At 53.9% G+C, this 12,898-nt stretch overlaps 3 protein-coding genes across 9 annotated transcripts in view; 2 read left to right on the forward strand and 1 right to left on the reverse strand.

Annotated features, from left to right (window-relative positions):
* The first annotated feature begins 4,975 nt into the window (after positions 1 to 4,975).
* LOC122909526 (nuclear receptor 2C2 associated protein) lies at positions 4,976 to 6,481 on the forward strand. The gene is made up of 5 exons (XM_044253792.1): positions 4,976 to 5,280; positions 5,454 to 5,544; positions 5,776 to 5,881; positions 5,958 to 6,025; positions 6,297 to 6,481. Exons 1-5 carry the CDS (start codon positions 5,243 to 5,245, stop codon positions 6,411 to 6,413), a joined length of 420 nt encoding a protein of 139 aa, XP_044109727.1. The 5' UTR covers positions 4,976 to 5,242; the 3' UTR covers positions 6,414 to 6,481.
* Positions 6,472 to 12,330, reverse strand: RFXANK (regulatory factor X associated ankyrin containing protein). Of its 2 annotated transcripts, XM_044253790.1 has the most exons (10): positions 12,263 to 12,330; positions 11,416 to 12,014; positions 10,766 to 10,972; positions 9,340 to 9,423; positions 9,136 to 9,201; positions 8,826 to 8,926; positions 8,529 to 8,654; positions 8,079 to 8,145; positions 7,621 to 7,701; positions 6,472 to 6,693 (listed from the first exon to the last, which is right to left on the reverse strand). In XM_044253790.1, exons 3-10 carry the CDS (start codon positions 10,962 to 10,964, stop codon positions 6,623 to 6,625), a joined length of 795 nt encoding a protein of 264 aa, XP_044109725.1. In that variant the 5' UTR covers positions 10,965 to 10,972; positions 11,416 to 12,014; positions 12,263 to 12,330; the 3' UTR covers positions 6,472 to 6,622. The 2 variants fall into 2 exon arrangements, with proteins under 2 accessions (XP_044109725.1, XP_044109726.1); XM_044253791.1 differs by lacking the exon at positions 7,621 to 7,701 and having other exon boundaries at positions 11,416 to 12,320.
* A 39-nt stretch (positions 12,331 to 12,369) lies between these two features.
* Positions 12,370 to 12,898, forward strand: part of BORCS8 (BLOC-1 related complex subunit 8) — a 29,950-nt gene continuing 29,421 nt past the window's right edge. For all 6 annotated transcript variants that reach the window (XM_044253797.1, XM_044253796.1, XM_044253793.1 and 3 more), the window contains exon 1: positions 12,370 to 12,459. In XM_044253797.1, coding sequence (XP_044109732.1) covers positions 12,423 to 12,459 — 37 coding nt within the window. In that variant the 5' untranslated portion in view covers positions 12,370 to 12,422. The remainder of the gene's footprint in view (positions 12,460 to 12,898) is intronic.

The following is a 12,898-nucleotide window of genomic DNA, read 5'->3' on the forward strand; positions in this document are numbered from 1 at the left end:
ATCTCCCGTGTAGAGAGGAAGCTCAGGCTCAGAGAGGATAGGAATATCCCTGGGTCACATAGTTGGTGAGAGACTCGCAGCGCTGGAGCCCAGGCTTGTCACACCCCGCAGCTGTTTCCATCAGCTGCAGCCTGAATGTATCATTCTTTCATTCGTTCCTTGATCCAGTGGGCATGCATAGCGCATGTGCAGATACTGTTATCACAGGAATGCTTTTGCTTTGGGCAAGTCTTCGCAGGAAGACTTCAACCTTAAGAAGTCCAGATCCATTACAAAGAAATATTATTCAGCCATAAAAAGGGAAGGAGCGCTGCTACACACTACATCATGGATGAATCTTGAAAGCATGCTGAGTGAAAGAAACCGGACACAAAAGACCATAGTATGGTTCAACTTATATGGTATGTTTAGAACAGACAAATCCAGAGACAGGAAGTAGATTAGCGGTTACCAGGGGTTGGGGGAAGGGCAATGGAGAATGACTGCAAATGGGTGCCGATTTCCTTTTGGGATGATGAAAGTGTTCTAGAACAAGATAGTGGTGATCGTTGCTCCATCAGGCACATAACTAATGCTACTGAATTGTACACCTGAAAATGGTAAATTCCCCCTATCCCACGTGTGTGTGCACGCCGATGGGGGGACAGACAAATAGGTGACAAGATAGTTTTGACAATATTACCAAAGAGCAAAGAGGGGATGGAAATGAGTGAAGGTTGAAGAAGAATCTCAGGGAGCAATGTTGCCTCAAGGCATCGGAATGGGTCCATGTCTCGTGCATGTGGCCCCAGTCTTCTGGTCCAGGAGTGGGCGAGTAACCGCCCTAGGGGTCAGAGTGACACACTGGGAAGGGACGCTTACTCTTCAGTCCTCATCACAGAGGAGAGAGGTGGAGGTCAGGGATCATGATGAGATCAGTGTCTGTGGCTGACATGCTGGTGTATGGGGTGATCGTGGCAGCATTTGGTGGGGCGGTCGGGGGTCTGGGTGTGATTGTGCAACATGCAAGGGATCCAAGCAGCTTTGCCTCCACAAGTTCAGGGTTCAAAACGTCTCTATTGGGCGCCTGGGTGGCTCAGTGGGTTAAGCCGCTGCCTTCGGCTCAGGTCATGATCTCAGGGTCCTGGGATCGAGGCCCGCGTCGGGCTCTCTGCTCAGCAGGAAGCCTGCTTCTCTCTCTCTGCCTGCCTCTCCATCTACTTGTGATTTCTCTCTGTCAAATAAATAAATAAAATCTTTAAAAAACAAACAAACAAACAAAAAAACACGTCTCTATTCCACTCCGAAGAGAGTGACTCTGGGCCGGCCATTTCGTCTTTCTGTGCCTCAATTATCTTATCTAAAAGAAGGAAAATTAAGAAGAGTCCCGGTCTTACTGGATTGCTAAGAGAATGAAGTGGGAAGTAAACACATAAGATGGGGGCTGCTGTTGGGCTGTTGCCCATTTTCCAGTTGGAGAAACTGAGGCTCAGAGGCGTGGGACCATCTGCTTAAGGTTGTACAATATGGATACAGGCCAAGTGGGAGCCCAGGTTCATGGCCTCAGAGCCAAGTTGACCCTCGCCCCTGACTGCCCCCACCTCTCTACACCCCTTCCTCCCTACCCCCATGTCCCCCTGGCCAGTGCCAGGACTGAGCTTAGAGGGGCTGGCCTGCGGCCCAGGGGAGGTGGGAGGGGTGGGCTGTTGCTGGGGGCTTGAATGAGGCAACCTTGCCTGGGAATCTGCTGGGCTCAAAGAACTATTTATAGGCCTGCACTGGGATTGGGTGATCCACCCCTGCCAGCCCTGAGTGCCTTCTCTGTACCCCCACACTGGGGCCCAGGCCAGGGGCTGGAGCGAAGTTGGGGGAGGAAACTGGCAAGGGGGCTGGTGGGCAAGAGCAGGAGCCAGGAGGTCGGAGCTTCCAGGAGAGCTGGTTCTCAGGGGTGGACAGTACTCCAAAGTGCTTCTTAACATACCCAAGGTGACTCAGAATTGACACAAGCAGTCCCGTTCACATGTGTCACACAATGTCACCAACAAACCCTTAACCCACATCACATCCCAGACACACTGTGACAGCACGGGTGGGTTATATAGAACCACATGAGACAAGGCCACATATATGTCACACCAACCATGTATGACCTCATTTGGTCACACGCAAGTCACTTGTGTTACACAACCAAACTCATAGCTGCGATCCCAGCCACACCTCTAGCCCCTTCACGCTCAAATACACGCTCCGCCGTTCATACCTACTGCCCCTTTGCCTTGCCGGCAGCCACCAACAGCCCACATTTGTCCCACATGGCTCACCTCTAACCCTGTTTATAGTCAAGGGTGCACCTCCAGACAGCCAACACCCAACGAAAATCCCTGGGCCCCCCGGTACCTGCACAGAGACATATAGTCCGCCCAAGATCCATCTCAGAGCCCAGCCAATTGTGCTCACCATTCAACACACCCGGCCACCCCCTCCCACTCCTACTGTCACCTCCACTTCTCCAGGTTCCCAGGTTCCCAGGCTCGCACCTCGCTAGGACTGACAAGTCCAGCCGGTAGCTAATGTGCATGTCTCTTCTAAGGTGGGCCTTGTCGGGACCAGGCAGACCCTGGCAGATAAGTCATACCTGGACCTGCCCCACTGGGGCCTGCTGGGCTGGGAAAGGTCACCCTCACCCCCACAGACTCTCTAGGCTGGGGCCTTGAAGCAATCATTACACTTATCCCCCAGGGGGAAACCAAGGCTTGACGCTTTCTGAAGAACTTTTCCTACCCAGCTCTGCTGTGACAAACACATGGGAAGTTGGACCTGGTTGTTTTTTTTTTTTGCAACGGGTGGGGCTGCATCCCCAGAGAGAGACCCTTGCTGACCCAAACTGGCTGTGTGACTTCAGCAAATACCTGACCCTCTCTGAGCCTGTTTCCTCTCTTGACAAACGCAAAACCCAATCCAGGGGGAAAAGACCTCCAGAGCCAGACAGGTTTGAATCTTGGTCCCCCTGGAGGACCTTAGCCAAATGACTTTGCTTTTCTGTGCCTTAGTTTCCCTCGGTGAACTGGAGTGGCAGCTCCTGGCTCTTCCAGAGCTTCCTCAGCCCCATCCTCTGGGTGAGGAGGGAGGGAGTGGCTAGTTTCTTCTCACCAGGCAAATGAATGGGCCACTTTTGGCTGCCCTGCTGGGAGCTTAGAGCTGCTAATTCCCTGGAGAAACAGGAGGTTCTTTCATGCCCAGGCGCCAGTGGGGTGAGGAGGCTGGAAGAGGGTACTGAGCTGGCCTCATCCCAATGGGCAAGGTGGCTCCATGCCAAGACCAAGAGTGGTGTGCAGGGCCCTAGGGCCATGCATATCCTCCCTGGGAGATACTGGCTGTATCCTCAGCTGTAAAATGGAGGTGATATGGACCCATACAGAAGGTTTAATGAACCAGTGGACAGAGACAGAATGTGACTTCAAGTCAAACACAGGATGGGCTCTTAACAGGATGGGCTGGCCACTTTGTTATGTGTCAGCCAATAGAATCCACTGAATTCTCCAGCAGTCCTATAAATAGAATTCCCTCCATTTTACAGATGAGGAAATTGAGGCTCAGAGAGGTCAACATAGTTGTCCAAGATCACATGGCCAGTGAGTGAGTGACCCACCCAGGATTCGAACCAAATCTGGACGCTCCAGGATCCATGCTCTTCCCACCTTCCTCTGGGAGTAAGGAGGTCTATTCTGCCACCCGCAGTCTTGGCCCCAGCCCTGAGACAAAGAGAGCCGGGTCTAGATGGCACCAGGCCATGACTGAATGCAGGAAGTCCTGGCAGGCAGGGGCTGATGGGGCAGCTCTTCCACTGGTGCCCCAGTTTCCCAGCCAGCCCCCTCTCCTGGAGTGGACTTGGGACGATGCTAGCAGGATGCCAAGAGAACCATTCCCCTAGGCCTTGAAGAAAGGGGCTGGATTCTAGACCATTCAGCTAAAGCCAGGAACCTGCAGCCTCCTGCCAATGGCTGATCTGTCTCAGAACCTTCCATTCATGCAGCAAGGACAGTGTCCTGCCTTTTCCCAAACACCTTCAGGCCCAGGATCTTGCTCCATATATTTTATCTAAAATCATGGTCTTTCACCCAACCGGGCCTTTAGTTATGCTGTTCTCCCGCCTGGACAAATCTAACCCCATTTTTCTTACCCTGATAAATTCCTGCCCACCCATTAAAGTACAGACACAATATCCCCTCTCCCAGAAAGCCCTCCCTCCAGGTAGAACCCCTGGTCTCCCAGCCCTATTCTCTTTCTTGTTCAGCCCTCGCCACATGAGTCTGGGGGTGAGTGTGTCTAGCTGTGTCTTACCCAAATCGGGGGCCCCTCAGGTGGTGGGCTGGAACCAAGGCCTTTCACAGTCCCCAGCACCACCCAGCACGGAGCTGAGCAGTAGGGATCAAGTCATTTAGTAAATCAGTGAGCCAAATCTTTAGCAGTTGTGCAATCTGGTTTCGCAAACCCCTGTTCATCCTTCAAAACCCACTTCACATGCCCTGCTCCGTGAAGCCTGTCCCAGGCAGCATTTACTGGAAAGAAAGATTTGGAGGCTAAGCCTGTGTTCCATCTGGAACACGGGAGGTTGATGAAGACTCGCTGTACAGGCAACATCGTGGTCTCTTTTTCGGCTCTTCCTTTGGTCCCTGGGAGGCAGTGAGGTGCGAGGCAGCCTTAGCAGTTACAGAATGGATTTGGCAGACCTCCCCGGGTAGGGAGACATCATTATAGTAAGTCTCTCAGACTCCAAAACCAGTGCGCTATACGCACAGGCACCAGAGACTGCGAACCCCACACACTCAGCACACAATGTTTTAGATGCCCGCCTTCTTCCTCCAGCTCCAACGGAAACTTAATCGCTGGATAGTAACCCTTTAAGAGGCGGGCACGGAGGGGCGGGGCTCAGATTACATCCTGCCCCGGGAGCGCAGGCTGGGCGGGTCTGAGTCACACTGCGCCTGCGCGGTGTCCTCGTGGTTCCGGGTCTCGCTTGGGTTCTCCGAGCTGTTGGCAGAGAAACGGAGCCTCCGAGCCGGAGCAACCTCCCGAAACCCACATGAAACCTGTTTCCCTTTCTTAACCCTGCTGTGAAACTCCGGCCTCGGGTCACTGGCAGTTTCTTTGAAACCTTTGCAGAATCGGGTGTGAAGGTCGTGCCGCCGTGGCTGCGTTGGCGCCGGGATTCGCACACCGGCTGAAGTCAGCTCAGAGACCTGCGAGGCTTTGTGGAGTCGAGATGACCCACTCTTTGGTTTGTCCAGAGACAGTGAGCAGGTGAGAACCTAGGGTTGGGGCAGCGGCGGGCGTGGCCCTTGAGTCCAGCGTTGACCGAGCGGACCCAGCTCGGTCAACAGGGGACTCAAGCGCCAAAGTTGGAGGGGTGAGGAGGGGGCGGGCCTCGGTGTCGCGTTCAGTCCCTCATTTCTCCCGTATTCTGGTGCCTCCAGGGTAAGTTCAGTGCTGAATCGCGATACCCGGCAGTTTGGAAAGAAGCATCTGTTCGACCAGAATGAGGAGACGTGCTGGAACTCGGACCAGGTGAGGCACCTCTTCCTGGGGACGCCACCCCTCCCGTGAATCAGATTCACGGAGAACTAAGGAGTATTTGAGAACTAAGGAGCACTCCCGCTGGGGAGTCAAGCTGGCCAAGGAGGGAAGGTGTGCCAACGCTCCGCCCCCCATCCCACCCCACCATAGACTGTGAATGGGACGGAATAGCAGGGCTCTGAGCAAGTGATTGTGAGCCTCAGTTTCCCTGTCTCCTTCCAGGGCCCCTCCCAGTGGGTGATACTAGAGTTTCCCCAGCGCATCCGTGTCTTCCAGCTGCAGATCCAGTTCCAGGGGGGCTTCTCCAGTCGCCGGGGCCACCTAGAAGGTACTGGAAGGCTCTGGAAGGTGGGGGTTTGGGAGGGACACCCCAGCCTCACAGCCTACCCCTTTCTCTGCTGCAGGCTCCCAGGGAAGTGAGGCTCTTAGCAAGATTGTGGACTTCTATCCCGAGGACAACAACTCCCTCCAGATATCCTGCCTGGGCCTCGGGTGGCAAGGTGGGGGGATGGGGGGTGGTCTGTGCTTCTGAAAGCTATGGACCGTGGTGTATTACCTTCAGTAAGTGGGTTCTGGGCCTCCACTGCTTCATCTGTAAAATGAGCTGGTGGTACCCTGTTCTGTGTGAAAGCTTCAGAGGGGCTCAGAATGTGCTGGGTCCTGTGGCACACTGGTCATGTCTAAGCTGGGCCTGACAGATGGGAAACAATGAGCTACCTATCTCCCTTGACTGCTTGGCTCACACCTTCCCTGTGCCAGCTGCTGAGGTGGACCAGCTGAAGGTGACCCTTGAGGACGCCACTGACTTTTTTGGCCGAGTTGTCATCTACCACCTGCGGGTGCTGGGGGAGAGGGTGTGAGACCCGGTAGCTGACTTCTCCAGGAGGCCCCTGGGGAAGCGCAGTGAAGCCCTTCAAGTTACGCACACAGAAGGTTTATTGGTTCCTCTTGGGAAGGATCCCCTCCCGCTGTCCGTCCAGGAGCTGCCTTTGAAGCCAGTTCTGGGTTTCCCCAGCTCTGGGTCAACTTATTTTGTTCCCTGAGTATCTGAGTGCCCAGCAGGCAGTCTTCACTCAGGATCTGCGGGCACCAGGTTGCTCTGGAAGAGTTTGAGGATGTGGTTCTCAATAACCTGTTGCACTGGAAACAGGACGGGGGAGATGTGGCCCATAAGTCCAGTGGAGGCTGCAGAGGCACCGGCCAAATTATACACTTTCCTGGGGGATGAGCTGGGTTTTCCCACCGTGAGAACTGCACCTGCCTCTCAGGGGACAAACAGGGATCTCCAAGCCCTGGGCCATGGATGGAGGATCTACTTCATACATAGGGAAATCCACACTCTTCTTCGCAGAGTACAGCTGGGAAAACTGAGGCACCCAAGCCAGGAAACTCAACTTCCCCATGGTTTGTAGAAATGCACTTTGGGATGCTTTTTAGGGTCTTAAAAATAATCTTTACCAAACAAAATTGGTGACTTGTGACTTTTACTAAAGGATGAGAAGGACCATGAGGAATGATTTCTGTCCCAAATGGGATAAATCTCAAAGGAATCCCTCATTGACCCCAAGGGGTTGGTTCTATTAGACTCTCTCCATTTTGGAGATGGCGAAGCTGAATGGGGAAGTAGAAAATCACACTGGGGTCTGCCTATGGTCCTGCTCACACCCACCTCCTGCCATGGAGAGGGCTGGCCTCGGTGAGCCTGTGCCTTGTGGCCCAGCCCTTCCTTGGTATTCTCATCCTGCCAGGGCTCTGCATGTACTGTTTCTCCAGCCAGGACACCATCTTCCCTCCCGTCAGCCCTTCCCACCTCCCATCTATCATGGGGCTGGGCCAGGGCTTCCTGTGGGCCTCCCGGCGCCTGTGTGTATTCCATGATGAACCCAGTCGCTGACCCATGTCAGCCTCCTGCACGTGCCCGGGCCAGGTACACAGTGGCGCTAGATGTTTGCTAACATGAATGCTCTCACTGCTAGCATCTGACATATCTAAGAGAGATGGCCTGTGTACCCCTCTACGGTCATCCTGCCTACAGCACACTGTTACCACCCCATTTCTCAGGCTGACCTTTCCGATATCCTAGGGCTACGGCAAGATCCATTGGGGTATAGCCAGAGTCAGCCTCAGTGGTGAGATCAGCTCCTCGGGCTGCAAAGCAAAGCAGGTGCTACGGGAAGGCGGGGGTACTGGGAGCCCAGAATGGGGCATGGTGACTTGGGAAGTCCAGGGATCCCTCACAGGACAGCCACAGGCCTGCTGTTTGCCCATGTGGGCCTGGATGAGAACCTGGGCTCTCCAAAGAATGTGGCCAACAGCATCCCCACTTCCAGGGTCCCTGAGGCACAGAGGGAATGGGTGTTCAACCTGGTCAGCCAGACCCCCATACTATCCCACCATCTCCTGTTCCCAAATCAGTCCCCTGGGAAAAGCAAATCATGATCACTCATTCTAAGAGCTGTTCAATCAGCTTGGACCCCTCCCTGGACCTCAGGATTCCTGTGGGGCCAGCTGTTACTCCCACTTACCCAGCAAGGCTTCTACGCACTTCACATGGTTCCCACGCACGGCGTACAGCAGTGGTGTCCCTCCATTCTGTCAAGGACAAGGGCAACCAACATTCTGTCTTTTCCAGTTTTGCACAACACCCCCAACCCTCTAATTTAATGTGGTTCCTCCTCCTACTCATCACCTGGTCTAATTCCTCCCTTTGGGTCTCAGCTTAGATACCCCTTCTTCCAGGAAGCCCTCCTTGACTTCCCTTTGCTATATAGGCTACTTCTGGGCTCCTGGAGTTGCCTGTGTGTCTGCTATTACAGTGTTATTCACTGTAATTCAGCTGACTGTTTACGTGTTGTCTTCCTTCCCCCCGAGCTAGGAGCTCTGCGAGGTTACGGATGAGTCTGTCTTGTGTTCTAAACACCTAGAATAGGCCTGGTACCCTGCAAGGTGCCCAGGGCTGGTGGGCAGTGCCTCACCCAGTCGTAGATGTTGATGTCCACATCACGCTCCAGTAGCAGCCCTACGATGTCTGTGTAGCCTCCCATGCTGGCCAGTGACAGGGCACTTTCCCGCTCCTTGGCCAGGATATGGGGGTCAGCACCCTGCAGTGGTGGTAGCGGGGAGCAGAGGGAGTGGTGATGGGATGGGTGGGGGCATGCCCTGGAATCCTGGAGTACCTATCACCGCCCCATCTTACAGACAGGGCACCAGCAGGCTCAGACCCCAGCCCACCCTCCAGTCTCTGGGAAGCCCTGAGCTGGGCTGGGACGCACCCACTCGAGCAAGAAGCGCACAGTCTCGATTTCTCCAAAGGCAGAGGCCCAGATGAGGGGGGTGAAGCCATGCTCGTCCGGCTTGTTGATGAGGTTGTCGCCTGGCAGGAGGGGGGTGGTACCACTGGGATGCACCCCTGCCCACTCTCCCTAGTGTGGCGGGAGCAGGGACAGGGCGGGTGGCTGGGGTCAGATGGGAGTGGGAGTTACACATGCGGACATTCAGGTCCTTTCAGTACCCACATGCCTACCCCAGCACATGTGGTCAAGACAGGTATAGACACACCAGCGGGCTCATGTGGACACACACCTTTCCTCAGATGTTCCTTTAGCTGGCTCAGCTCCCCCTGGGCTGCAAGCTGGTGGATGGACAGGGCTAGAGGCCAGAGAGAGGCAGAGTCCTCACCCGTCCTGTCCCCACTCCGTGCCTCCGTTTACCCCACCCGAAGTTGCTCCCCTCAGCCCCCACTATTCCTACTACTTAGGGAGGCTGAGGGACTACAGGCCCACTTACAGTCCAGGGTGGCCGGCAGGGCAGAAACCTCATTCCCCCGTTGCCGGTTGGTGAGGGTTGTGGAATGCTTCAGGGAGCTGCCGCCTGGAACAGAGAGGAAGGGCCTCAGTTTTCAGCTACCAAAGACAGTGCCTCACACCATTGTTCACTCAGTCTGCCCTCCTGGATACCCAGATGAGCCTTTCTCCTCTCCACCTGGTGATGTTCTGGGCAGATGAGATAGTCCCTGCCCTCAAGGAGGGGACAGAATAGAGAAATAGGTGTTCAGGAGCTATGAAAAAGAGGTAGAAGAGAACGGAAAGAGGGGAGGGCAGGGGGTGAGTCCCTTTTAGACAAGGTGGTCAGGGAAGGCCACTCCGAGGAGGGGATACCAACGGAGAGCTGGGTCAGTTGAAGAAACCAGCGCTGGGAAGAGGTGTGAGAAGCAGGGACCAAGGCCCCAAGAGGTACTGAATTCAATGTGTTCAAGGATTCCAGTCCAAAGAAGTCCTTGGGTCCTCTGCAGGGTCAACAGAATCACCATCTGACCCAGCAATTCCACTTCTAGGTATCTACCCCTAAGAGCTGAAATCAACGGCTCAGACAAAAACTTGTACGCCAATGTGTACAGCAACGGTAGTCACGGTCGCCAAAAGAGGAGCAACCCTACTGTCCATCAGTGGGTGAACGGATAAACAGAATGTGGTCTGGAACTGACTGTTATCAGGTCAGAAAAAGGAATGAAACACTGACATGCTGTAATGCGAACGAACCTCAAAAACCATGCTGAGTTGGAAAAAAAGAAAAAAAAAAAAGGAAAAAAATAAAAAAGACAATAAAATTTAAAAAAAAAACCATGCTGAGGGCTGCCTGGCTGGCTCGGTTGGAGGAGCACGTGACTCTTGATCTCGGGCTTGTGGGTTCGAGCCCCAGGTAGAGATTAGATAAACAAAACTTAAAACAGAAAACCATCATGCTGAGCAAAAGAAGTGAGACACAAAAGACATGTATGATTCATTTATATGAAATGTCCAGAAGAGGCAAGTCCCTAGAGACAGAAAGTGGATTAGTGGTTGACAGAGGAGGCAGGATGGAGGGTGACTACTAATGGGAATAGGGTTTCCTTTTGGGATGATGGAAATGGTCTGTAACAAGAGATAGAGGGGGGATTATCCACACTGTGAAAGTACTTACTACCACTGAATTGTTTGCAAGTCTCCTTAAAATAGTAACTTTTATGTTACGTGGATTTAAGCATCCTATATACATATATATTCATGTATGTGTGTGTGTCTATGTACATATAAAAGCAATCTCTCACTGGGTGGAGAAGGAAGACACATGCTAGGTAGAGAAACACAAAGACAGAGGTCCTATCTGGGGCCTGACATTCCACTGTCCTTGCATCCTAGAGGCGGAAGGAGTCCAGGGGAAATATCCCACCTACCCTGAGGTGAGGAGGCACCAGCGTCCGGTTCAGGATTCCCGGGCTCCAGAGTGCAGGGGAAAAGACTGAGCACCACAGTGTCTGAGCCATCAGGAGCCTCATCCCCAGGATCTTCAGGGTCCCCAAATTCGGGGATAGGAAGCTGCTGGGTCACACCGCGGTCTTCTGCATGGTCTTCTGCACGCTGGGTGGGCTCCATGGGAGAAGCTGGAAGAAGCATCAAAAGGGGAGAGAACAATACTTATCAACAACTCCTAATCAGTAGGCACCTACAGCATACCCAGCCTTGCACAGCGAGGGTGGCTAAACTCCTTTCAGGTCCACTCCTCCATCCTACCCCCAACCAGGCCACATATAACATGCCTAATTTAAAATGGGGTCAACTCTCTGGGTCCGAATCCCTCCACTTATAGGCCCCGGCACATGATTTAACTTATCTGAGCCTCAGTTTCCTCAATAAAATAGGGAAGTGATGTCAAAATCATGCTTGTAAACAGCTAAGCTGGGGGACTGACACACGGGCAGAGCTTAATAAACATTCCCTGTAGTTATTTGGGGGGGTGTCCCCGGAATGAGTGAATGTTCAACAAAGATGTGATTGGTCCCATCCCCACCGGCCCCTCCCAAACAGATCCAAGAGGTCCACTCACCTCTAACGAGCCTCCTCTGTCACTTCACGCCGCAAGGCCGGGTCCCCCAAAACTTGGGGGCCCAATTCACAAACTTTTCTCCTCCAACTGGAGGGAGCAAGCTAGAGCCTGGACCCTCAGCGTCCCCGTTTCTTCTGCCGGGACAGGCAGCAACTTGATACACGACCGCTACCCCCACCCCAGAGTTCCCCCACTGCGCCTGCGCACCCTGCCTCCCCAAAAGTGCCTAAAGGCGAGAGCAGAAGCTGCTTCTGGCCCTTTAAGGTTTAAGGGAGGGGCGTGGTTTCCGCTGGGGCCCCGAGCCTTGCTGTTGCGCTTGCGCGTTCTTGCTCTGGCAACTCCGGAGGGAGCCCGGCCGGGTCAGGAGGGATGGGTGGAGCCTCAGAGGGCTCCGAGGATTTCATTGCGCCAGTCTTCCGTCACTCTTTCCCAGCTCCGCCCACAGGTTTTTCCGGAGCAAGTCTCTAGGCTCCAGTTGAGGCCGGATGGGTGGGGCTTTCTCCGGTCGGAAGGCGGTGGGCGGGGAGCAGTCGGGGCGTCAGGGATTTAAAGGGGCGACACACCATTGCACCCGTCCACAACAATGCCCTCCTTGCGTCCTGGGGGCTTAAGAGCATTTGTAAGAATCTGATGGCAGCAGAAGGGATACAGAAAGACCGTTTACACAGCCCGAAGTGGGCAGTGTCTGGAGCGTTTCCCCAATCCGTCTGCCTCCGGAAAAGGGAATTCGGGAAGGGAGGGTACCCTTGCCCCTCCCTGTCTGCGTGTCCCTTCTGGAGCTTCAGAGGGTTTCCGCCCCTTCCTCACCCGCCCACCGGTGTGCCTCCTTCCCCAGTCTCTCACTCACGGCTTCTTTCCAGCCTGGCTACAGGGAGGAGTGGAGAAGGCAGGCCAATTGACGCCGGAACTAGAGTGGCACAGCGTCTGGTTTCACGGGGGGGAGGTTTAAGTATTCTTCCCCAGCGCCCGATTTCCGCTTCCGGTCTTCGGAACGGTCCGCGGTAGCTATGGAGGAACCGGAGATGCAGCTCAAGGGAAAGAAAGGTGGTGCGGAGCCCTGGGCTGGGCAGCAGGGGGACCCGACAGAGGAAGAAGGGGGCAGTGGCTTGGAGGGAGCATGCAGGGGAACTGATTGAACTACCATTGAATCCTGGCTTGGCCGATGACTAGTTTTAAAACCTTTAGAAAGTCTCCGTCCCTCGGTCTTGTCATCTGTAAAATGGGGTGTATAGCAGTCTTTCCTGGCCCCGCATAGGTCTGTTGTGAGAATTAAGTGACCTGGTATTTGTAATGCATTGGAAGAACGCCTGGGACTTGGCAGTCGTGCGTATTATTCCCTAATGCATTTACACTTTTGTCTAGCTTTACATTAAAATATTTGTGAGTCACGCGTTTACAAATTACCAAGTGCCAAAAACGATTTTTTAAATAAATATTTTATTTATTTATTTGACAGAGAGATCACAAGTAGGCAGAGAGGGAG

Source organism: Neovison vison, chromosome 6 (assembly GCF_020171115.1).
Source record: "Neovison vison isolate M4711 chromosome 6, ASM_NN_V1, whole genome shotgun sequence".
NCBI lineage: Eukaryota > Metazoa > Chordata > Mammalia > Carnivora > Mustelidae > Neogale > Neogale vison.

Bases quoted from the DNA above. Each gene is read 5' to 3' on its own strand.
- RFXANK (XM_044253790.1), bottom strand. From the start codon at position 10,964: ATGGAGCCCACCCAGCGTGCAGAAGACCATGCAGAAGACCGCGGTGTG. The intron at 8,927-9,135 runs GTGTGTGTCCAC...CCCTCCTGCCAG, and splicing joins AAAGGAACATCTGAGGAAAG to GCGACAACCTCATCAACAAG. The intron at 6,694-7,620 runs GTCAGCCTGAGA...TCCTGTTTCCAG, and splicing joins AGCCCTAGGATATCGGAAAG to TGCAACAGGTTATTGAGAAC.
- LOC122909526 (XM_044253792.1), top strand. From the start codon at position 5,243: ATGACCCACTCTTTGGTTTGTCCAGAGACAGTGAGCAG. The intron at 5,281-5,453 runs GTGAGAACCTAG...TGGTGCCTCCAG, and splicing joins TGTCCAGAGACAGTGAGCAG to GGTAAGTTCAGTGCTGAATC. The intron at 5,545-5,775 runs GTGAGGCACCTC...GTCTCCTTCCAG, and splicing joins CGTGCTGGAACTCGGACCAG to GGCCCCTCCCAGTGGGTGAT.